The 25,777-nt window shown below is 36.4% G+C and overlaps 1 protein-coding gene across 1 annotated transcript in view; it reads left to right on the top strand.

Moving 5' to 3' along the window:
• Nucleotides 1-25,777, top strand: part of USH2A (usherin) — a 923,574-nt gene that overhangs the window by 754,305 nt on the left and 143,492 nt on the right. The window contains exons 56-59 of the mRNA NM_001191425.2: nucleotides 696-879; nucleotides 1,816-1,973; nucleotides 17,687-17,845; nucleotides 19,217-19,379. Of these exons, the coding sequence (NP_001178354.2) occupies nucleotides 696-879; nucleotides 1,816-1,973; nucleotides 17,687-17,845; nucleotides 19,217-19,379 (664 nt within the window). The remainder of the gene's footprint in view (nucleotides 1-695; nucleotides 880-1,815; nucleotides 1,974-17,686; nucleotides 17,846-19,216; nucleotides 19,380-25,777) is intronic.

The raw sequence follows: 25,777 nt of genomic DNA, 5'->3' as shown, positions 1-25,777 counted from the left end.
ATCCAGCTGAAGGTAGACAGTGTTAGAGAGTAGAATTCAAGGGTGTGACACTCAGGAGAGAAATTTAGCACAGAGTTGGGCATCGGGCAGTGCTCAACATATAGACAATGTTTAAAATCGAGACTAAATGATCATCTACAAAGACAGTGTTAGGAAAGATGAGGAGAGGGAAGTGTAGAGAGTCTAGTTCTCTAAGACACTACATCATTTTGGAGTACAAGAAGGAAAGAGAAGCCAATAAATGAGACTGAAATAAGTAGCCAGAAAAGAGAATCAGAGTGCAGTGTCAGAAATGCAAAGTATGCTTGTTCATTGAATTTGATAATTCAGGCAAACACTAACACTGGATTATGATTCCAAGTAAATAGGCATCAAAGTTGAGAATCCCTGGATAGTCTCTTAGGCCTTCATGACACTCAGGTTAACAGCCAACATAGAGAAACTTTCCACCCCTAGTTGTCAGATACTAGAGGTAATTCATAATAATAATAATAATTAAAGTATTAAAAAATATATTAGCATCCAATTATATATCTTAACTCCAAAGCAAATAAAATGTACTTTTGTTGCTCACCATGATATATATATTTTTATCAACAGATAAAAATATCATAGTATGTGAGGGGATGGTAGGACTTTTGATAACATGCTTATCTTATCCTAACAATAAAAATTCATTGTGTTATCTTTGCCAGGAGTTTGGGTGACACCTCGACACATTGTAGTCAATTCTACAACAGTGGAGTTATTTTGGAGCCCGCCAGAAAAGCCCAATGGCCTCGTTTCTCAATATCAGTTGAGTCGTAATGGAAGCTTGATTTTCCTGGGGGGCAGTGAGGAGCACAACTTCACTGATAAAAACCTGGAGCCCAACAGCAGGTAAACTAAAAGAAAACTTTACCAGTCATACAAGTGAGAATTTTAGATTTTTCAGGATCAAGAACAGTCCATCTCCAACTGAAACAATATTATATCAACTGGTTGATTAATCTCCTCATGTATTAGCTATTCCAGGGCTAATGAGATCTCTTAATCTATTTCAGATTGAAGACCCAAGCACTAGTTCATTAGACTAGTCCTCAGAGGATGTGAAATTCCTTTAAAATGTAAATAAATAATTATATTTTATTTGGCATGAGAACTTTTAAGCATATAAAATATACAAAGCTTTAAATTTTTTAAATTATCAAATGATCTTCAAAAACATGCATCCTTAAACAAGCAAGAAAAGAGATTTAAAGAGGTTTGTTTTATATCAACCACCTTTATTCCTGGTATAGTGTTTTCTCTACTTGTGATACTATGTATAGACATAAATGGTTTAGGGGGAAAGTTCCACATATTTGCAATTCATTCCCATTAATTTCTCAGCAGAGATAAAATATATCTTGGATCAACAGATGTTTTATTGCAGGGAGTAGAGTTCAATTTAGTTTTATTGTAGAGAGTAGCAGATCAATTTAGAAACATCTTTCTCTAAACATACTTCCCTAAACCCTAAGCCATTAAAGATGGAGAAGATTCATTTGAATCCTCCACAGTCCACCAGCACACTCCAAGACTTTCCTGAAATGTTTAAGAAAAGCAATTAATTACTCAAGGGTTAAAAATAAAATGGGAAAAGAACCAAAACAGTGGAGAGAGCGTTGCCTGTGGAAGGAAAACTGTAAGCTCTATAGTAAAGTTTCTGAATAAGAAGCAGGGAATTTGCGGTTTGTCACAAATTTAGGACTGAGCAATAGATAGAAAACTCAACAGTCAGTGTTCAGTTCCCTATGCATTGCTTTATCACAATTCTTTCTTTTTGAAATATAGATATGTTTATAAGTTAGAAGCCACAACTGGAGGTGGCAGCAGTCCAAGTGATGAGTACATTATACAGACACCTATATTAACGCCAGAAGAAATCCAGCCTCCATATAACATCACAGTAATCGGGCCTTATTCCATATTTGTAGCTTGGACACCACCAGGTAAGATATAAAACTAGTGTGTGTGTATAAAACATTTTAGAGGAAATTAACTGGAGATAGGATGAAAATGTGAATTTAGTAAGTCAGAAGGACACAATCTGTCTCTGGATAAGTATAAACAGAATAAACCAAACCATACTCACAAGTGTTTATATGCATAAGCATTTATATACATGCATATAGATAGATATAGGTGTAGGTGTGCAGATAAAGATAGATAGATACCTAGATATATACATTTCTATCAAAGCAATACTTTCAAATACCAGCACCTAAAAATCTCTTCTTGTTCATACATATCCAAGGTAAGTCACATAGGTCTGAATTATCTTCAACATTCATTTCTACAGGATCCTCCAGATTGAATCATTGGTGTTATAGTAGTGAATGGGAATTCAGAAGAAAATGGACCACTCCACCCATATACCTTGAGTTGTGACCAGTTGTGTTAGCTGAATTTTCCCTCTTTGAGCTCTGTAGCCTCCATCAAACCACCGACTTAATAGTGGGTTGCTTTTGTAGTTTAGTGCATTATTATTTGGACTATAATAACCATCCTTAGCCAAAATTCTGATTGCATTAACTCTGTGGGTTAAAGATTACAGTGAAATCTTACTTTGTCTTTTAACATGCAAGGTGTATGGAAGTTTTGTTTCAGTAAAATTTAAAACTTATTTTTATTGTATTATGCACTTAGAAGATATGTGGTTTTATTTTGAACATCTAGTCTTAATATGAAATTGAAACATGAAATGAACACAAAACCCTGTTGTCCTCATCAGATTAAGTTTAGCCACATTTCTACATGGTACTGAAAATAATTGGTTAACAGTCATTTGGGCTATCAACAGTCTGTTTTGTAAAATAATTAACAAAGACTTATTTTTCATTGAATTGAACATTATTCAGTCAAAACAGGTAATATAGTCATAAACATAAAGGCCTAAATGTATAAAACTTAAATTCTCATGAACCAACATCCTTCTGCTGTTGGTTTTAAAAACAAAGTACAAACATAATCTAAGAACAAAGATAAAAGGGTCTTTTTTGAGTCAAATCCACAGACAAAAATCTCTCAAGACTTTCTAAGCAAAGAAAACCTAAGTTGCTTAATATATTTAGTTGTTAAATATAAATGATTCCTTTCACCTTTGTTTTAAAATGAATATGTAACATACTAAATTAAACAAATCAGGAGATAATCAATAGCACCAGAATGTGTCATCAAGTGCTGTAATCCTTATCTCAGTTTTAGAAGCATAGATATTCTTGAACTCTGCTTTTAATTTTAACAAAGGAAAACCCAAATCTCCTACTGTGAAAAATACATAAATTTAGGGACTTCCCTGGTGATCCAGTGGGTAAGACTCGATGCTCCCAGTGCCAGAGACCTGAGTTTGATCCCTGCGTGCTGTAAATAAGACCCAGGGCAGCCAAATAAATAATTTTTTTTTAATCTGCAAATTGACATGTTCTTTTATGGAATTGATTTCTCTCTTCATGGAAGAGCATGACTGTGTTACCTCCTTGTAGCATGTTTCTCCACGGCATTTTTATGGTGTCGTGATGTTTTTGCCCCACAAAGTAAAATGAGGCATCCAGAGCCAGCCCAAGGTCAGATTCAGCCTGTTGGCTGGAGACTTCCCAAATTTGGTCCAGGGTCTTCTACTATCCAGGTTCTCAAAGAACATAAAGGAAAGTTCAGGGTGATAAGTAAAGTTGATGGTTTCCTAGCCAAGCAACCAGGAATTTTCCATGGTGTATTAAATTCCTTGTCATGTTCACATTATGACATACCTAAATTTCCATTGCTAATCTTAAGACTTTACCTTCAGTAAGGATTTGGAAACATCTTTCTTTTTTCTATTTTTAAATTTTTTTTTGGAGTATAGTTGATTTACAATGTTGTGTTAGTTTCTGTTATACAGCAAAATGAATCAGTTATACGTATACATATATTCACTTTTTAAGATTCCTTCCCTATGTAGACCACTACAGTGTTTTGAGTAGAATTTCTTGTGCTATACATTAGGTCCTTATTACTTATCTATTTTATATACAGTAGTATGTATATGTCAGTCCCAGTCTCCCAACTTATCCCTCTCCTCCCTTTTCCCCTTGGTATCCATAAGTTTGTTTTCTACATCTGTGACTCTATTTCTGCTTTATAAATAAATTCATTTGTAGCATTTTTTTAGTTTCCACGTATAAACAACTTCTTATGTTTGTACCATCTATTAGCTGACCTCAAATAAGTCAGTTTGTCTGAGTCTCAATTATCTCCATCTGTAAAATGAAGATAATTATAGCACCCACATGTAGGGTTATTATAATGATTAGATGAGATAATTTATATAGTTGACATATTATCTAGTCTGTATAATATTCTATTTGTGCAGACACTGCACTCAGTCTCTTGGTCACGTGAGACTCTTTGTGACCCCATGGACTGCAGCCCACCAGGCTCCTCAGTCCATGGAATTTTCCAGACAAGGATATTCTATAGGTAGTGATAATTTTTGGATAATTAGTTTTACCTTTAATTATTTTTAAATTAATTTTGTTGAAGTAGAGTTGTTTACAATGTTACATTAGTTTCTATTGTACCAAAAAATGAATCAGCTATACATATACATACACCCTCTCTTTTTTGAATTTCCTTCCCATTTAGGCCACCACAGACAGTTGAGTAGAGTTTTCTGTGCTGTATAATAGGTTCTCATTAGTTATTTGTTTTATACACAGTAGGGACTATATGTCAATCCCAATCTCCCAATTCATAACATCCCTCTCCCTTTCCCCGCTTGGTATCCATGTTTGTTCTCTACATCTGTGTCTCTATTTTGCAAATAAGTTCATCTATACCATTTTTTATGGATTCCATATATAGGTGTGTTAATATATAATATTTGTTTTCTTCTTTCTGACTTACTTCATTCTGTATGACAGTGGCTAGGTCTACCCACGTCTCTACAAATTTTAAATATGTATTTGTCCCAAGATCTGTTAGATCCCAAGGCCCCCCAGTTTCAAAATGATAAAACTGTAGACTCCAAAACTGGGTTTGTAAATTTTGAGACTTCTTTCCTAGAATTTTGACATTTTTTTCCTTTGCGTTCAGCATCATATTTCTATGTTTAATGTATAATGTTTCTACTTTAAAAAGGGATCATTGTGAAATAAAACACGAATTTTGCTTTTTTAATATCACCTTAACCCGTATCCACCTCAGGCTTTGTAGAAATCGTTTGTTGTAGCCCATCCTGAGGGATATTGTAGAAACGCTTTACATGCTAACTCTAACACTGTAACCAATGGTTAATAAATCTATAATATCCAGACCTGTCAATCTTTTAGTTTCAGATGCACAAAATCCATTACAGAAACCCTATATGTAAAGATTAAAATCTTAAATTAAACTTTTTTCCTGGTGCCTAGAAGGATTTTGGACTCAGTAAACAGGCAGATGATTTTGACTTGTGTATAATCTACAGTTGATTTTATTGGAAAGTACCTCATGCTGTGTTTTGATTTAGATAATAAAAACATTTTTCTGTTCCTGAAGAGTCACAAATATATATTTTAAACAGGAAGAAAACAAACTTGTTATAACTGGAGGTTGTTTATTTGCTGGCAATCAAGAGCTTTCTATGTATTCATCATAGGATCCTGCCATTACAAAGTGATTACATCATACACAGAGCTGGAAAATGGACAGTCCATGCCTGTAGTTCCCCAACCTGAGTGAACATTGGAAGCACCTGGAAAGCTTGTGCAAAGATAAGCTCTCAAGCCCAAGTTTATCAATAAAAATATCCTGGATGGAATTAAGTGCCCTAGGTCAGCGGTCCCCAGTCTTTTTGGCACCAGGGACTAGTTTCACAGAAGATCGTTTTTCCATGGACCCAGGGGGCAGGGGATGGTTCTGGAGTGACTCAAGCACATTACATGTATTACATTTTGTGGGCGTGCATGCTAAGTTGCTTCAGTCATGTCCAACTCTTTGCAACTGCATGGACTGTAGCCTGCCAGCCTCCTCTGTCGGTGAGATTCTCCAGGCAAGAATACTGGAGTGAGTTGCCATGCCCTCATCCAGGGGATTTTTCTGACCCAGGAACTGAACCCATGTCTCTTAGTTCTCTTGCATTGGCAGGCAGGTTTTTTAACCACTGGCACCATCTCAAAGCACATTGTGTACTTTATTTCTTTTTTTTTTTTTTAATTTTATTTATTTATTTATTTATTTTAAAATTTTATTTAATTTTTAAACTTTACATAATTGTATTAGTTTTGCCAAATATCAAAATGAATCCACCACATGTATACATGTGTTCCCCATTCTGAACCCTCCTCCCTCCTCCCTCCCCATACCATCCCTCTGGGTCGTCCCAGTGCACTAGCCCCAAGCATCCAGTATCGTGCATCGAACCTGGACTGGCATTTCGTTTCATACATGATATTTTACATGTTTCAATGCCATTCTCCCAAATCTTCCCACCCTCTCCCTCTCCTACAGAGTCCATAAGACTGTTCTATACATCACTGTCTCTTTTGCTGTCTCGTATACAGGGTTATTGTTACCATCTTTCTAAATTCCATATATATGCGTTAGTATACTGCATTTATGTTTTTCCTTCTGGCTTACTTCACTCTGTATAATAGGTTCCAGTTTCATCCACCTCATTAGAACTGATTCAAATGTATTCTTTTTAATTGCTGAGTAATACTCCATTGTGTATATGTACCACTGCTTTCTTATCCATTCATCTGCTGATGAGCATCTAGGTTGCTTCCATGTCCTGGCTATTATAAACAGTGCTGCGATGAACATTGGGGTACACGTGTCTCTTTCCCTTCTGGTTTCCTCAGTGTGTATGCCTAGCCTTGGGATTGCTGGATCATAAGGTAGTTCTATTTCCAGTTTTTTAAGGAATCTCCACACTGTTCTCCATAGTGGCTGTACTAGTTTGCATTCCCACCAACAGTGTAAGAGGGTTCCCTTTTCTCCACACCCTCTCCAGCATTTATTATTTGTAGACTTTTGGATCGCAGCCATTCTGACTGGTGTGAAATGGTACCTCATAGTGGTCTTGATTTGCATTTCTCTGATAATGAGTGATGTTGAGCATCTTTTCATGTGTTTGTTAGCCATCTGTATGTCTTCTTTGGGGAAATGTCTATTTAGTTCTTTGGCCCATTTTTTGATCGGGTCATTTATTTTTCTGGAGTTGAGCTGTAGGAGTTGCTTGTATATTTTTGAGATTAGTTCTTTCTCAGTTGCTTCATTTGCTATTATTTTCTCCCATTCTGAAGGCTGTCTTTTCACCTTGCTAATAGTTTCCTTTGATGTGCAGAAGCTTTTAAGGTTAATTAGGTCCCATTTGTTTATTTTTGCTTTTATTTCCAATATTCTGGGAGGTGGGTCATAGAGGATCTTGCTGTGATGTACGTCAGAGAGTGTTTTGCCTATGTTCTCCTCTAGGAGTTTTATAGTTTCTGGTCTTACGTTTAGATCTTTAATCCATTTTGAATTTATTTTTGTGTATGGTGTTAGAAAGTGTTCTAGTTTCATTCTTTTACAAGTGGTTGACCAGATTTCCCAGCACCACTTGTTAAAGAGATTGTCTTTAATCCATTGTATATTCATTGTGTACTTTATTTCTTATCTAATGCCACTGCTAATCTGACAAGATGTGCCAGTCTGCAGCCTAGAGGTTGGAGACCCCTGCGTAGGTCACTGTGATGTGCTCCAAGTGTAGTAACCATGGATCACCCACATCAGGCAAAAGTGATCAGTTACAATAAAACTCTGAAAATGTGAATTAGACCAGTTTCCTTTGAATGTCCAAAGCCAAATTAATGGTTAACTTAACTGGTTTTTTCACATACTTTTTTGGGTCAGTAAACATGGAGTAACCTTACATAGGTAAGTTGCTGGGAGGAAAAAGTCTCTGTGGTTGCCTGGCAACAAAAAATGGCTTTGGCAATTAAGTGGGCTCTCAGTTTACATGTTATTATTTCAATGATATGTATAAATTGTATTATTATGCTATCTATAAATAGTATTATTATTATAAGCCCTATTATTAATAGTAAAAGGGTACAGCCCAGAAAATATATGAGAATATTCAAAGGAAGAGAAATTGTGGTAATGATGGCAAGTATTATACATATTCATTAACATTATATGTTTATATTTGCCATTTGTTAAATTCCTAGTTTATGCCAAACACTTTGATAAGCACTTTCCCTGCCTTACTATGATTCTCGTGCAAACCTTGGAAAACAAGTAATATCATCATTCCCTGGAGAAGGAAATGGCAACCCACTCCAGTATTTTTGCCTGGAAAGTCCCGTGGACAGAGGGGCCTGGCAGGCTAGAGTCTGTGGGTTCGCAAAAAAGTCAGATACAACTTAGTGACTAAACAACAGCAAGAGACATTCTCTTACCTCCCAGATAAATCCTGGTTCATTTTATCTCATATATTACTTGATGAACGTTAGTAGTAAGATTATCAAAGCCCTCCAAACTCTAGAAGATTAAGATTTCCACTTTTCTGTATACCATTTGTATCTTCAAGTTAGATGACATGCAAACAACATATCCTTATAAAATATTTGCTGAATTAATAATGAAAAAATGATGAGAAAACCTAAAATTTATCATTCAGGGAAATATAAATAAATTTTAGATTTTCTGCCATTTAAAATTATTCAGACACTTGTTTTCCTATAGAAATCTATGTTCAGTGGGCACTGTCGCTGTGCTGGCCATTCTTACTTGAATCTACAGGTAGCATAAACAGGATTAGTTTATTCCTAAACATTTCTTCTCAGCTTTTACCTGCTCTGAACCTTGGGTCAGAACTTAAACATTTATATTAAAGATGAAAAAGGATATATGTTACCTTAATGGTTGAAAAAGTATAGAAAACGAAGTAGAAAATACTTTATGGGACACAAATGATTTACCAAGATTAAAAATTGAGATAAGCATCCCTACCATTTCAGAATCCAAACATTCAAAATTATTTAAACTCTGAAGGTAATAATGGGACTTTCTAATTTATCAAGGTGATGACTCTATTTTGAACTATCCTAGCCCTTAATCATCTTTTAATTAACAATGTCATTGGATCCAACATCCGCTTTTTCTCACTAAAGATAATGAGTTATTTAGGCTTATGCATAATATTGAAACACTGGTGCCTTTCCTTTCACATTTATCTCTTAGTCCATTACCTCTGTTGCCAGTTCTTCTACTGAGAAATCATTTAAATTAATATTGCTTAGGAATATAAATGATTTTTATTAATCAAGTTTTAATTAAGGGATAGCTATTGGCCTCTCTGTAGACATTAAACATCTTGGTGTCCAGTGAACTCATCAATGCAGTGTATTATATCAGATACTGTCCATTTAAAGTCAAATTGGCAAAAGACTTTTTAAAGTATTCATGTCACATTAATCGGGATAATTCAACACTGGCAGCTGTTTCAAGCTTCTTATGTGTGCCATAGACAAGTGGCACGTAGTGCTGAGTTTCAGAAAAAAGGTAAAATCATTGCAATAATTTGTAGTTTATTTTGTGTATTAATTTACCTATCTTGTTTCAGTTTTACTGAGTGTAATTAACAAATGGTAATATATTTAAAGTGTATGACGTTATCATTTGATATAAGTGTACATTGTGGAATTATTTCTACCATTAATTTAATTAACACATTCATTATCTCATATATTCTCTCATTTTTCCTTTCCTTTTTTTTTTTTCACTTGGTGAGAACACAAGTTCTATTCTTTTAGCAAATTTCAGTTGTGTAATACAATTTAGTTCAGTCACTCAGTCGTGTCCTACTCTTTGCAACCCCATGGACTGCAACACTCCAGGCCTGCTTGTCCATCACCAACTCTCAGAGTTTATTCCAACTCATGTCCATTGAGTCAGTGATGCCATCCAACCGTCTCATCCTCTGTCATCTCCCTCTCCTCCTGCCTTCAATCTTTCCCAGCATCAGGGTCTTTTCAAATAAATCAGCTCTTCGCATCAGGTGGCCAAAGTATTAGACTTTCAGCTTCAACATCAGTTCTTCCAATGAATATTCAGGACTGATTTCCTTTAGGACGGACTGGTTCAACCTCCTTGCAGTCCAAGGGACTCTCAAGAGTCTTCTCCAACACCACAGTTCAAAAGCATCAATTCTTCAGCGCTCAGCTTTATTTATAGTCCCAACTCTCACATCCATACATGACTACTGGAAAAACCACAGCCTTGACTAGACGGACCTTTGTTGGCAAAGTAATGTCTCTGCTTTTTAATATGCTGTTTAGGTTGGTCATAACTTCCAAGGAGCAAGCGCCTTTTAATTTCATAGCAGCAATCACCATCTTCAGTGATTTTGGAGCCCATGAAAATAAACTCTGTCACTGTTTCCCCATCTATTTGCCATGAAGTGATGGGACCAGATGCCATGATCTTAGTTTTCTGAATGTTGAGCTTTAAGCCAACGTTTTCACTCTCCTCTTTCACTTTCATCAAGAGGCTCTTTAGTTCTTCTTCACACTCTGCCGTTAAGGGTGGTGTCATCTGCATATCTGCACAATACAGTATTATCATCTATATAGTCACCATGTTTTACAGTCAGTCCTCAGACCTTATTCATCTTATAACTGAAAGTATGCAAAATTTACTAACTTCGCCTTATTTCACCCATCCTCTCAACCCCTGGCAACCACCATTTAGTCTGTTTCTATGGGTTCAGCTTTCTTTAAAAATGAGTCCATGTATAAGTGATACTATTCAGTATTTGTCTTTCTCCATCTGGCTATATCTCTTGATATCCTCCAGTTTCATCCAGGTTGTAGCAAACAGCAGGCTTTCCTTTTTTAAGATTGAACAGTATTCCAATCTTAAATCTGTTCCATTGTGTGTATATCATATTTTCTTAATCTGTTCATCCATTAATGGACATTTAGGTTGTTTTTATACCTTGGCTATCATGAATAATGCTGCGGTGAACACAGCAGTGCAGTGGTCTCTTTGAGAGAATGATCTCATTTACTTTGACTATATACCCAGAAGTCGAATTGCCAGATCACGTAGTCGTTCTGCTTTTAATTTTTTTTTGAGGAACCTCCGTGCTGTTTTCCATAGTGGCTGTATCAGTTTACATTCCCAACCACAGTGTACAGGTTTCCATTTTCTCTACATCCTTACCAGCGTTTGTGATCCCCTATCTTTTTCGATAACAGAGATCCTAACAGGTGTGAAATGATATCTCATGTGGTTTTGATTTGCATTTACCCACTGATTATTGATGGTGAGCACCTTTACATGTACCTATTGACCATTTGTATATCTTCCTTGGAAAAATGTCTTTTCAGGTCCTTTGTCCATTTTTTAATTGGGTTATAAATTTTTACTATTGGATTGTATGGGTTCCTCGTATACTTTGGATATGTAATCCCTCGTTAGATATGTGGTTTGCAAATATTTGCTCTTATTCCATAGGTTGTCTTTTCATTCTATTACTGGTTTCCTTTGCTATGCAGAAGCTCCTTAGTTTGATGTAGTCCCATCTGTTTATTTTTGCTTTCATTGCCTTTGCTTTTGATGTTTAGTAAATTTATCTTACCTTTTTGAGTTCTAATGTGTGCTTGGCATTTTTGAAGAGATTAACACATATCTCATTTAATGTTCATTACAACTTGTGGTACACCCAACATTCTCCCTTTGTTGCTAATGAGAAAAGTTAATTTCGGTGCTGAAAGCTTTTCTCTAGGTGATTCATCACATAGGTGTCAGAGCCAACTAGCAATAAATTTCACTCCAGATTCTTTGAGCAAACACACTATTCCATATTTTTACACTATTTTTCTACCTAAACAGTGTGTAAAGCAAATTATTTTCTTCTGCATTCTACCACGATCCAGTTCAAAACTGAAAAAACTATTGCCATAGATACAGCAAGCATATATGAAGACAAAGTGGTTCAGGGGCAGTTCATCCAGTAACCCAGTAGGATCATTTTATTTGCAGCTTAAAATTTCACAGGATGTAATTCATTTACATTTGAGTAGATTGATTCATCTATTCATTTCAACAAATGTGAAGATGTTTACTAAGCCCCTTTCTGGGGGGTGCCAGGCATGATTCTAGCCATTTTGAGTTTAAAAAAAGAAGCAGTGAGATATTGTCCCTCTTGTCAAAAACTCTACCATCTAGTTGAACAGAAAAGGTATAAAATTATACAAACTATGTAAAATTTCCATACAGTTGGTATGAATGTGTGTTTAAGAGGGTCTAGTTTCACTTCCATGGCCCCCAAAGGAAATTACCAACATACCCACATCTCTACAAAGGAGACATGCCGCTAATTTGTTAAAAGAATTATGTTAAGCACAGCCTGTGGTTTGAAGCAAATGCGGCTATCAAACCAATAGTTTCCCTCTTAAAATTGTTCTTGCTCCAGCTCCTAAAAAAAGATTTTAAAAAAGGATTATTTGATTGACTTGTCCATTGTAAAGTATGCACCTGCTGTGAAATGAAGCCACAGAGGAAAAAAAAAAAAAGTTGAATAATTTAACTTTTTTATTTGTAAAGATAATCAGGGTTTTTCTGATTACATCTTAACTTCATAAATGTTAAATAACCTATCAGCATCTAGTTGTTGTAAATTATGAAAAGGAGCCTTGCAAGGAATATTAACCAACGAAATCTTTGTTCTTTAGTGAACAAGAAAATGTGTTATGGCAGCTTGTCATCGTGCGACTGGTAACTTTGACACCAAATAACAAAACTGCCATTTGCACTTAGGGTAAATTGGTTCACATGAGTTTCCGCTGCTCCTCTTGCTCTGACATAAATTTATGAACTCAGGAACTAACTAAGCCGTGTGGCTTGCCACCTGACTTTAACAAATAATGACCATTTCATTTCATTTAGTCGTCAGAATACCAGGGGGCTAGGTCATTTCAGACTCATTGCAGATGGTCTAGGGTTTGCAGGAACACAGGAGGCTTTCACGTCACTGTCCTGTAAACTATGACAGTGGAGGGGGCCCTCTTTGCTAAATAAGTGCATGTCAGTGCTTGACATGTTCACAGCCTCAAGTAGCATTTTCTGTTTCAACACCTTACAGGTGTATGTAAAGGACATTTATTTTTGATTAACCAGGACGTGAAAAATGCATTTTCTGGATACACGCTTTGACCAGCCATGATCAAGATTATGTCTGTATTTGAAATGTGGTGTAAGTACAGTTTTGTTCCCTGACCTCCTAGGAGTCCTGTCTTTTATGAGAAGATATTGGAAGCAGACCAGAAGGTACCAACTACAGACATATAATAAGGTGAAACCTCAGACGAATTGAACAAAAGACCACTCTAAATTACTGCTAAGAATAAAGACTAGGATTTCTTCACAGGCTGCAACTTTTACATATCCAAGTATACGTAAAAAATAAAACTAGATAACCAACTTTTGTTATAACAATAATTACTATATTCAATATAACATTGATTTGTAATTGGAATAAGTGCTTTATATAAAAGATGGGTTCAGCAGTGTTTGTGGGCACATGGAAACAGTGTCATAGCTCTGGGGTAATTTTTTCCCATTTTGCTCAATTTCATTTTGTTTTATAGAGATGTCTGTCATTTACTCAGCACTTTCTGTGTTGTAGTAATGAACTAAAATGTTTTCAATACATTTTTAATTAATCCTTTCATCTCTATATGAGGTGGCTATTAGTGTCATTATTTTACAGATGAAGAGACTGGTATCTGCAGAGGATGGAGAATTTACCAGGGAATAAGCAAAGTAGAAGAGGGATTTGATCTGACTCCATCCTGTAGTTTATCTAGTTCATCAAGAATTATAGTATATTTTCCAAAATGTGTTTGTCAGACTTTTCCACAAGATCCATCCTAGGATAAGAGAAGACAGAATAAACATATAATCTGAGGAAGTTTAAAAAAACCTGAAGCAGTCACCATAACCTTGTAAATTATTTTAAGGTCTTGCTTTTTATCTTAAAATTTCATGCAAATTTGATGTTGAATTCCAATGTGTTTGTCTACATCCAAAAAACAATGTATTGTGGAATTTATCATTCAGAGGTACATTTTCTACCCTTTTCTTCTATTGATAATCTCTTTAGCTAAATCATAATATGCTATTATATTTCTGGATGTTAAGTCAATCTGAAGAGAGCCAACCCCAATAACAGCTCAGTGTCCAGGCAGTTCTTCCTCTCTTCATTTTGTCATAAATATGTGTGCACAAACAGCAACCTTTTCCCCCACTGCCTTACAAACTACGTTAGGGCAACAACAGGGAGAAATCCCCAAATCTGAGGCAGGATGCTGTGACCTCCCAAGACCTTCTGGAGAGATATTTCCATAACCATATCTTCTGCTGAAGGTCAGATTGCAAACTGAGACGGTCCCTGACTCGCTCGTCAATCTCTTTTACTACTTGGAGCAGTAATCCCCAAAGATCGTCTTTAGTAGAGAAAAAGAAAACCCTGATTAGATTGCTCTTTTATTTTACCTCTAATACAGTTCTTAAGTTTTTCTCATCCGTTAGTGAACTTAGAGCCTCCAATGCTCCCTGTAATCAACTCACTTCATCCAACTCTCTAACTTTGTTTTAATTATAGCAGTCTTACTGGGAGAAGGAAAAGCATTCCCAATTTTGTCTTGCAGTTAAGAATGAGGCCTTGAAGAATATCTTCTAAATGAGCTCATTACATGTACTCACAATTCCATTAAAGAGAAAATGAATTTACTTAAATTTTCTAGGTATTAATCTTTGCTGTGATATCTGGAAAAAAAAAATAATGTAGAATTTTCTGTTACTTGAGACTGAGCAGAGGCATCATGGTTTCAGTCTGTTTTTCATCCCGTGTCTGGGGAAGATTACACATGATGAATCATTTTAAAGCAATAGTAAGTGACAAAAATTAAATGATGTTTGCACCACAAATAGTATTTATACATGTTCAACACACTGGTTTTGCCCACATAAACTTTTTCTGCTGGTATACAATTAGTTCACTCTGAAGTGACTATATATTCAAAACAATTTAGTAAAGTTCTCATCACTCACTTGCACATACAATTTTCTAATTTTGTGCATTTTAGGGAGAAATATCCATACTCATGTTTGTGAACAGAAATAGTGGGCTTCTGCTGGTTTTCCCTAGTGTTATGGGAGAGGGGAGTTATGTGTTTCACAAATTCTACAAGTCAAAACTAGTTGGGGAAAGAGGGACATGTTTGTCCTTGTCTCCAAAAATACTTTGACAAAAGTCCACAAATGTCCAGGATATATGTATCCCAGTTTGGGAAATCTGCTCTTCAGAACTTTTCATCTTCACCTATAATTTTGTTCCATCAGTGGTAGTTCTGACTCCTCCTTCACGTTTGCCCCTGTATCTCATCTGTCTCCAAGACTTGTTCTGCCTGTCTATGTGTTCTCTCAAAATTATCCTTTCACTTTTTCCTCTGATTGTCCTTATCCAAGTCTTTTATCAAGAGACAGCATGAATATAGAGAGAGAAGCTTTGGTCTCAAATGGGCCTGAGTTCAAGTTTTGCTGCCTCTATTAATCTATGTGATATCTGTAACAAGTTTCTCCTATGAGCCCGAGTTTTCTTATTTTAAAAAAATGGTAGTAATATTTATCTTACAATATTGTCTTCTGGTTTCATTCATTCATTCAATCAGCATTTGAGCTACCGATCTGTACTCAAATCTAAGCATTGGAACTACCTTGAAGAGGAGAACATAGTCCCCAATTGTATGAAGTTGACATTCCAGTGATATTAAAGAAGATAATATATGATGCCTGACATAAGACAGGAATGCAGTGAGATGCTGTTTTTGTTTGTGTTGTTTCTACAACTGTGCCATAACTTTCAAATTGATAGCTCTTCCTCCTGGTCCACGTGTTTTCTATCCATCATTGACTTGCCAGCAGTGCTATCTTCCTCCAATGTAAGTTAGATCATGGTGACACCTGCAGAGTCTTGTGTTGCTGATTGCATATAAAACCAAAACTTCTGGAAGAAATAAAAGATAAAATAGAGTGGCTCACTTGAATTTGAGAGTGGAGGAAGCAGGGTCTACTTTTAAGAGTCTTACTCTAAGGCTTCTGGTATAGGGAAATGGGGAGAGAAAACCCAGGAAGAAGAACACATTTGGGAGTGGAAAATAGTGTAATTCTTTTTTAGACCTTGAGATTGAGGTCTCTGTGAAGTAGAGTGTTCAAAATACAAATCCACAATGCAGGATAAGCATAAAGTCAGAGATAGGAATTTAGGAATTGATCATACAATAATAGAAGTTAAGCTATAAGGACAAAAACATCAATTTAATTGGGATGCTCTAAACTTGAAATTCTCAGTCTCGGTTGCCAAATTCAGCACCACCTGGCACCTTCCCAAAGGAACCGATTGATCAATCCTTCCGATTCTGATCAAGATTTCCTTCAGAGACTCCTTATTTTAATCTATCCTACATAAAGTCCTGAACACCTCTGGTTTCTGCTCACTCTTCTGCCCCTCATCTATTGGAGCTGTAGCTACAAAAAGCAAAACCACATTTAATTCTTTAGACCTCATCTCTCATGGGTTATTGAATCCTATGCTATGGATTTCCTTGTCTCTGTAGCAGAGAAACTTATTTAAGTACTACAAAGGTAAGTGATGAAGCCCACATATGTTAGAAGCTAGCAAATCAATGAGAAACTTTGGTGGGAAGCTTCATTATGTTCTTCATTCAAGGCTCATATCCTCTCCTTTAAAGAGTGTGCATGTTGTTCATGACCAAATAAAACTTACAAGCATTTAATTCTGTGACTAGGCTGTGAAGAGGCTAAACTGATAAGACCTCCATTCTTTAGGAGGCATTGTGAAAAATGACAGTTTTTAAACCCAAATTTCATATATATTTAGGTTCATGCGTCTCACTGACAGAGTGGACTGTCCTGACTCTATAATTAATGCACTGGGAATTCTCTAGGTAGACTGTGATTTGGATACTTTATGGGCTATTATGTCAAGGATCTGTGTCAGATGAGATGCATACCCAATGCTAGCAGAAAAATTATTGTCACAAGCAAAACTGGTGGGGTTTTTTATGTACTTTAAGAGTAAGTAAACCTAGGAAAAATACAACATCATTTCTAAGCGCCTTGTATGTATTTGCCTTGAAACATGCCTTTGTTTTTATTTGCCTATAGAGTATATCGTTGAATAGAATTGTTATATTTCATTTGTTTTTGAAAATAGATCATAAACATTTCTTACTTTTAGAATAAGCACTCCAATATTTTCCAACTCAAATTTCTTGCAATTATTAATTGCTATATTAAGCATTGGAGAAGGCAATGGCACCCCACTCCAGTACTCTTGCCTGGAGAATCCATGGACGGAGGAGCCTGGTTGGCTGCAGTCCATGGGGTTGCTAAGAGTCGGACACGACTAAGCGACTTCACTTTCACTTTTTACTTTCATGCATTGGAGAAGGAAATGGCAACCCACTCCAGTGTTCTTGCCTGGAGAATCCCAGGGACAGGGAAGCCTGGTGGGCATTAGTATACCTTGAAGTGTAAAATTTTAAATATACACTGTTCTTAAAAGATGAATGTTTGTTGACCATTTGTTGACCAAACAGAGAAACATGTGTTTTATTCTCTCTCTTTAAAGGGATCCTTGTCCCCAAAATGCCTGTGGAGTACAATGTCTTACTCAATGCTGGAAGTGCAACACCTCTGATCTCCTCTGTTGGTCATCATCAATCCATCCTTCTGGAAAACTTGGCTCCATTCACACAGTATGAGATAAGGATACAAGCATGCCAAAAAGGTGAAAGTCTTTCAGACACTTCCCCAGGGTTTTTATAAAAAAGAATTTCATTTAAATTTTTTTCAATAAAAAGAAACAGATTCTCAATTCAAATACAAAGATTAACATTCCATTTCTTATTTGTACTGGACTTTGTACTCAGAAAAAATCAGAGCCCTGCATTGAGTGAAGAATTATGCATTTCTGCACATTAAATCATGAATATTTAAATATATGAAAGTGGTGGTTTTGCAAAGTCTTGTTTTATAAGGCCTTTTAAAAGAAAAACACCTAGATCACATAAAGAAACCATGGGTAATATAAAACAAAATAGGCATTGCAAAAGTCTCCTAGGAAATGTCCTCACCTTGGCTGTATTTCAGTTTTATTTAGGGGTGAGGTAGGAGGAAAGGAGACATTATTAAGCAGTTGAGTTACACTCAAATGAATCTCAACATATTTTACACTGCTTCCCTGATAACTGTCTCTTGAACCTAAACTGTCACCTTGAGTTTCATGGCTTCAGCTAGTGGTCAATAAAATCATCATCTACCTATATGGTCTTGAGGAAGAGCCCCACTCACTTCCTTCATCCTTCCAAGTGTTATAGAATATGTAGTACCCAACTGCTAAGAGAAAAAAGGTGTAACTCAAAACAAGTTGCTTCAACTTAGATTAAGGAAATTTACCAATCTTATGCTCAACACGAAACTCCTGTCCTTAGCAACTTTTGTCTCCAAATGAATACTATTTCCCGTGGAGTTGGTTAGAACTAGGGGTCTGTGATTTTGCTATGCTTCATTTCCAAAACTGAGTCAGTTTGCCCGCGTTTCTATAAATCAGACCAAGACATTTTGTGTTGGAAAGTATTGTTTTCCTTGCTCCAATCTTCAGCTAATCCACAAGGAAATGGCTGTAAATTAAAGTTTTCTTGATTTAAAAGCAAAATCACTTTCTGCATCTCTGTGTATCCTGTGAATTTGAAACCATGTCCTTCAAATGCATTATTTGACTTCTGTGTATCAAGAGAACGATCATTTTTAAATATTGGCAAAAGAAGATATTATTATTAAGAGCAGGTCACACATATACTTTCTTTAATCATATTTTCACTTTCTGGCTCAAATAACTGCAGTAAACTAGAGAAAACTCAGTTCAAGGTATAAACTTTACTGTCTGTGCCTATGCAAAAATGTGGTTAATGAATTTTCCAAAAATAATTTCTTATTTAAATATTCAAATCCTGTAGAGATGTAAATGCTAAAGTATGTGTAGAACTGTGTATACAAAATTTCAGATACAATGATTTTCATGGTATTCCTACCCTTCTGTGTGTACATGTAGCTCTTTTTCTTACTTGACAAATTACTAAAGGTATTGTTTTTTTTCAAGGAGGTTGTGGAGTTAGCAGTAGGATGTTTGCCAAAACAGCTGAAGCTGCCCCCATGGATCTAAATTCCCCTATTCTTAAGGCACTGGGGTCAGCTTGCATAGAGGTTAAATGGATGCCACCTAAAAAACCAAATGGAGTCATCATCAACTACTTTATTCACAGGTAACATTGACTATTACTATTATTGTTAACTATTTAAGATTGTGTATTATTCCAGTACTGTAGACTCAAATATGTTTTCTATTTCCATAAGGGAATAAATGGGAATTCATGTGTTTTGAGCACCTACTGGAAACTAAAATTGGTACTGGATACTTTTACGCATTATCAAAGGGGAGAAAGCTACAACTAATATGTGAGGTTTTTGTTTGAGCCTCTTTGAAAGATGAGACCTTATAACCCTCAAAGCCTTACCTTTGATGGACAGTTAGAGCCATCCTCTGGAGGTTCAGTGGCCAAGAACCATAGTCATTCCAGAGGAAGAACCAGGTCTAGGACAAGAAATCTAGTTATTTCTCACCACCTAATATGTGAGATTGGAAGGGCTTTTTCTCTTCTTCAAAACATGGCACTTTTCATTTGCAGAGAGAGGGGCTCACACTGCAAGGCCCCTTCTGTTTTGAGGCTTCCACTGGGCTGACTTAATAGTGTTAGTGCAACTTCTTTTCACCATGATGTGCGTAATTAATTAAGTGTATTCACCGAAAATGAAGAAAAGAGGGAAGGAGCAAGGGGAGGGAAGAGAAGGAAAGAGAGATTGAGAAGAGTGAGAGTGAGAATGAGGAGGGTGAGGGGAGACAGAGAGAGACTCCTTGGGCAGTTTGGTTTGAGGACATCGTGCTCCTTGATCCATTTTTCACTTGATCAACATGGACATAGTTTTAAATTAATGTTTTCTTTACATATATAGTGAATAAATAGGAGGAGGAGAGAGAGAGAGGAAAGAAATAGATACACAGAGAGAAGGAAAGAGAAGGAGGAAGAGAAAGAGCAGGAAAGGAGAAAGTGAAACAGAAACAGAGAGACGAGAACAGAGAACCCACCACTGAGAGCTGGCTGCCTGTGTTAGTCCGTTCAGTTTGCTGTAACAAAAATACCATAACTCGGGTGACTTATCAACAACAGATATTTATTTCTCACGGTTCTGGAGGCTGAGAAGTTTCAGATCAAGGTGCTGGCAGGCTTGCTGTCTGGTGCGGGCTCACTTCCTGCTTCACAGATGGCCATATTCTCTCTGTGTCCTCACCTGGCAAAAGTGGCGGGGGGTCGTGCGGGGACTCTTGTGTCAGGGCACTAATCCCGTGCATGAGGACTCCACCCTCATGACCTGGTCACCTCCTAATATCACCACCTGGGTGGTTAGGATTTCAATATATTAATTGGGGGGAACACATTCATTCAGATCATAGCAGTGAAACAGAAAAGACACTTTCTAAGACACACACAGGCAGACATAAAGCTTTTGCAGATGAAAACCCCTTTCCAAAAGCCATATATTTACATCAGGCGTACAAAGCCCACATGTTTTCTCAGATCCCCATCCCACTTGAGCATCCTTTGTTAGTCTCTCCTGCAGCCTAGCCGTCCAGCACCCTAGACACATCGTGAAACTTAGTTTAGGCTCCTCTTGTAACTTCAGATGGTAAAACCCTTTGATTTAGACCAATCTTCATGTCTGGGTTCGTAGGAAGATTGTGATAGATGAAAGTATTATTGCATTTCTCTATATGTAAATGACATTGCCCAGAATGAGCAAGCAAAATGTTTTCCTCTCCGCAAACATTAATTTGAAGAATAATATTTCTGATTCAAATACACACAAACATGTAAAACTGGCTAATGTGAATTTACATTTTACACTAAGCACGTTAGAGCAGCCTCTAAAATGTTCATCCTCTTGGAATAGTTTTCTTTCATCTACTTAATGCTAATTGTATGAGAAAAGCACATCAAATTCCTATTCTGAATAAAGGGAAATAAAGTATCTGTTATAGACCAGGATGTGGCTTCACTCTGTTGGTTTTGTAAATAAAGCTCATGATTACAGTGACTATTCCGTGGCAGCTATAGAAAGGGAAAACAGGAAATATAATGCAGAAAGCCTGCTTCAATGAAAAATACTGTAAATTGAATTTGACAGCATTTGATGGCATTTGATTATTCTAGTCACAGCCAAACAATGATATAAAGAGTAATATGAAACAGAATGTGTTACTGCCTAGCAGACTCAAAAGCAATAAACCTTCCTCCAATGTGACACAATCACTTCACAATCATAATTGTAGCCTGTTTGATACCTCTGAGTACAGCAGAAGGGCACTGACTGACATAGATACATTTTGTTTTTTATTTAAAGTGAAATGAAAATGGCGCGCTGGGGCTTCAGATACAATCGTTATGTTCACCTACATAGGCATGAATCACTTGGCAGTTATTTCAGCTGAAGTTTAAATGTGCTTAGACAACAACAATATCAAATTTTTCTTAGATAGCTGCAAAAAAAAAATCAGAAATTTGTAAGGACTGAAATAGAATGGAGACACATAGTTCTTTTTCATTCTGGGACTCCATAGAGCCCCTCATATGGTTATAGCCATGAGCCTGCGGGCTTTCTGGGGAGGTTATGGCATGTAATTTCTGCTTCATCATGAGCCTCTTCTTTCTTCTATCACCACCAAAGGAAATCCATTTAGCTCAAATCAAAGATGGGATTTGACCTATGCAGATATTTTCTTTAAGTTGCAGGAAGTCAGTTTGCCAATCCCTTCTTGAAAATGTTTCTCTTTGCTCACTCCCACTCCCTAAAGCATTTTCCCTCAGTATTTGAAGGCAGGGGTAGGGCGGGGAGGTCTGCCCTAATAAGCATATAAGCTATTTATGACTTTAAAAACTAAAACAAAAAATAACCTAATAAGGAAGAGACTATTAATGCAGTTGCTTCTGGTTAGTTCACCTGCTGGTTTGATATATTATTTAGGCTACTTTGTTGACCACATGTGAGTTACAAAAGAGATTTCCTACATTAGAGACAAATTTTATGTTAGTGTTTTGCAAACTGTTTACTGATAGAGTTATAAATAAGGCCATCTTAGGCTTTATACAAGTATGGCTTGTATAATAAAGCTTCTTCAGCATTTCCCCTTTATTTTATATCTGTAATCTTGTAAATGGCAAAATTCACCCACAAAATGCAACTTTCATTTACAAAATCCACTAAACACTCTTTCTTAAGACTTTATAAGACACATAATAAAAATGATCTCCCACTAGGAGCTTCTATTTTGAGAGAGACAAAATGCATGGGTTTTTAATTCTCAAAAGCAGCCTCTAATTAAAAAAAAAAAAGATTTGATCAGTGTCAATAAAAGACAAAAATATACAAACACCAACACCTGCTAAACACTGTAAAAGTAAAAACTGATGAGCCTTCCAAGTTCAAGTAATTGAGTATTCTAAAAAGCTCAGTAAGGTTTTGAAGGCTAAAATCTGAGATAGTTTGAATGGACAGATGATATGGAAGAATATTTCAAGCAGGGTACCATAAATAATATTTCTTAGAATGAGTAATTAAGCTGATTGAGTAAACGAAGAAAAAGGGGGCATTGATTGAAAGGTAAAGGCATTTTTATGCAATCAATTTGTGTTATGTGGAAAGGAAGTATGGATGTGAAGATAGAGAGATAGAGCTGATAGATATAGACAGACAGATGGATGGATAATGGATGATAATGTTTATTTCTACTGTAAGATCTGGGCTCTATTACAAAGGACCTTTACTATAGTAGGAGATGTAAGTCAAACTAAACAAACAGAAAAACAAGCAATATTATTTGAGAACTATAAGTGTTTGTCACATTTTATTTAATGTGAAAAAATATACAGGAGAAAAGAATTCTTCCTGAAATATTTATGGAACACTTTTATTGATGGAGAATTCTTGGATAAAGTTAATGTCATTAAGACTTGGCTTTACAAAATAAAAATGTAATGACTATTTAAATTAGAAGTACTTTTTTGGAAAAAAATTTTTGACAGTACAGAATATTACAGAGGTTGTTAATGCCTTTTTTATGACTTATGCATGTTGTATATAATTCCCATTGATAACTATTATTCATTTTAATATATGTAACATTAATGTTTTCTATTTTTAATTTCCCTTACATAAAGGAATTGTTCAAATTTTATTTCTGCATTTAGATACACACACCTCTTATTTTTTTAGACTCAACAATATTTTATTATATGAATATGTATCTTGTATTATTTAATCAGTCCCCTATTGATGGCAAAATAGATGATTTCCAGGTTTTCATTACAAAAGCAATTCTCCAAAAATATCTTTACCATAAGCATATGGAAGATTATCCTTAGTACTAGAAGTGCAGAATCCAATTTTGTTCATTTTAAACTTTTAGAGGTTGTTAACCTTCATTCTCTGGAGAAGGCGATGGCACCCCACTCCAGTACTCTTGCCTGGAAAATCCCATGGGCGGAGGACCCTGGTAGGCTGCAGTCCATGGGGTCGCTAAGAGTCGGACACAACTGAGCAACTTCCCTTTCACTTTTTACTTTCATACATTGGAGAAGGAAATGGCAACCCATTCCAGTGTTCTTGCCTGGAGAATCCCAGGGACGGGGGAGCCTGGTGGGCTGCTGTCTATGGGGTCACACAGAGTCAGACACCACTGAAGTGACTTAGCAGCAGCAGCAGCAGCAACCTTCATTCTCAGTCACGTCCAAGTCTTTGCAACCCCATGAACTGTAACCCGCCAGGCTCCTCTATCCATGGCATTCTCCAGACAAGAATATGGAGTGGGTTGCCATTTCCTACTCCAGAGGATCTTCATAACCCAGTGATCAAACCCACGTCTCGTGTATCTCCTGCATTGGCAGGTAGATTCTTTACCACTGCACCACCTTGGAAGCTTAGAGATTACTAAACGGTCTTTCAAAAATGGGATGTAAGAATTTCTAATTCTGAAATCTCCTATCAATATTTAAACAATAATCTTTCAAATCTTTGCAAGTTCAGTATTTTAAGTGGCATATTATTATTGTTTTAATTAAAATTTTAGTCATAATAAGCCACACTATTTATTTCAAATATATGTTTGATATTTGTGTGTATATAGTATAGTATATATCCTTAGACTATTTTCGTTTGGACAGTTTCTTATTAATTTACCTATATTCATGTATATTAAGTGATCATATTAAAATAACATCAATTATTTCTTCCTAAGCTTTTATGGCTCTATTCCTTATATCTAAATGTAGACTGGATTTTGTTTTGTTTACTTGAAGTGTAATTAACAAACAACATTATATTAGTTTCAAGAGTTCAACATAATGATTCAACATTAGTGTACATTTCAGTATGATGACCACAATTAATCTAGTTACCACCTGTCACCATTCAAAGTTACAAATTTTTTACTTTTGAGAATTTTTTTTTACTTTCTTAGCGACTTTCAAATTTGCGATGTAATATTATTGGTCAGGTCACCATGTTGTATGTTACACTTATTTCTTTTATACTAGAAGTTTTTACCCCTTTGCCCCATTCTGCCCATCCCTCAAAGCCCTGGTGGTGGCTCAGATGGTAAAGTATCTGCCTGCAATGCAGGAAACCCTGGCCGGGAAGATCACCTGGAAAAGGAAATGGCAACCCACTCCAGTATTCTTGCTTGGGAAATCCCACGGAAAGAGGAGCCTGGCGGGCTACAGTCTGGGGAATCTTAGTCAGACATGATTTAGTGACTGAGTACACATACAATTTGTCAACATTATTTTATAATTTACTGATTGGAAATGCCACATATACAAAATTCCCATGTGTCATCTTACTCATTTCAGGACTTTGTATTGTTTCATTCGTGGTAGATAAAATATTAGCAGGCATTACCTGATGGCAAAGATACCTCAGGTGAATAAAATTAATGGAATAAGCAAAATTCCCAACACTGAAATTATAGGGTCCCAGTAGCAGTCAGGCTCGGAGAAGGCAATGGCACCCACTCCAGTACTCTCGCCTGGAAAATCCCATGGGTGGAGGAGCCTGGTAGGCTGCAATCCATGGGGTTGCTAAGAGTTGGACACAACTGAGCGACTTCACTTTGACTTTTCACTTTCATGCATTGGAGAAGGAAATGGCAACCCACTCCAGTGTTCTTGCCTGGAGAATTCCAGGGACAGGGAAGCCTGGTGGGCTGCCGTCTATGGGGTTGCACAGAGTGGGACACGACTGAAGCGACTCGGCAGCAGCAGCAGCAGCAGTCAGGCTTAGCTGGAGATTTGTTATATGTAGGGAAAATTTAGAAGATCTGCTTGATTCTAGATTTTGGAAGACTTTGAATGCTAGGTTAAGGAGTTTAGGTTTTTGATTTGGAAACGATGAGAACCATTGAAGGTTTGGGGTAAAACAGAGAAACAACGTGATTGATTAGAGCGTGGCATTTGCAGTCAGAAGATACAGCTTCCAGGCCCTGGATCTGCCACTTACTAGTTACGTAACCTTGGGCAAGTCACTATTTTCCCTAGGCTTCATTTTTATGTAA

This window comes from Bos taurus, chromosome 16, assembly GCF_002263795.3.
Source record: "Bos taurus isolate L1 Dominette 01449 registration number 42190680 breed Hereford chromosome 16, ARS-UCD2.0, whole genome shotgun sequence".
In the NCBI taxonomy this organism is placed as follows: Eukaryota; Metazoa; Chordata; class Mammalia; order Artiodactyla; family Bovidae; genus Bos; species Bos taurus.
Note: the sequence above shows the minus strand (reverse complement) of the source record. Positions and strands in the feature narration are given on the sequence as shown.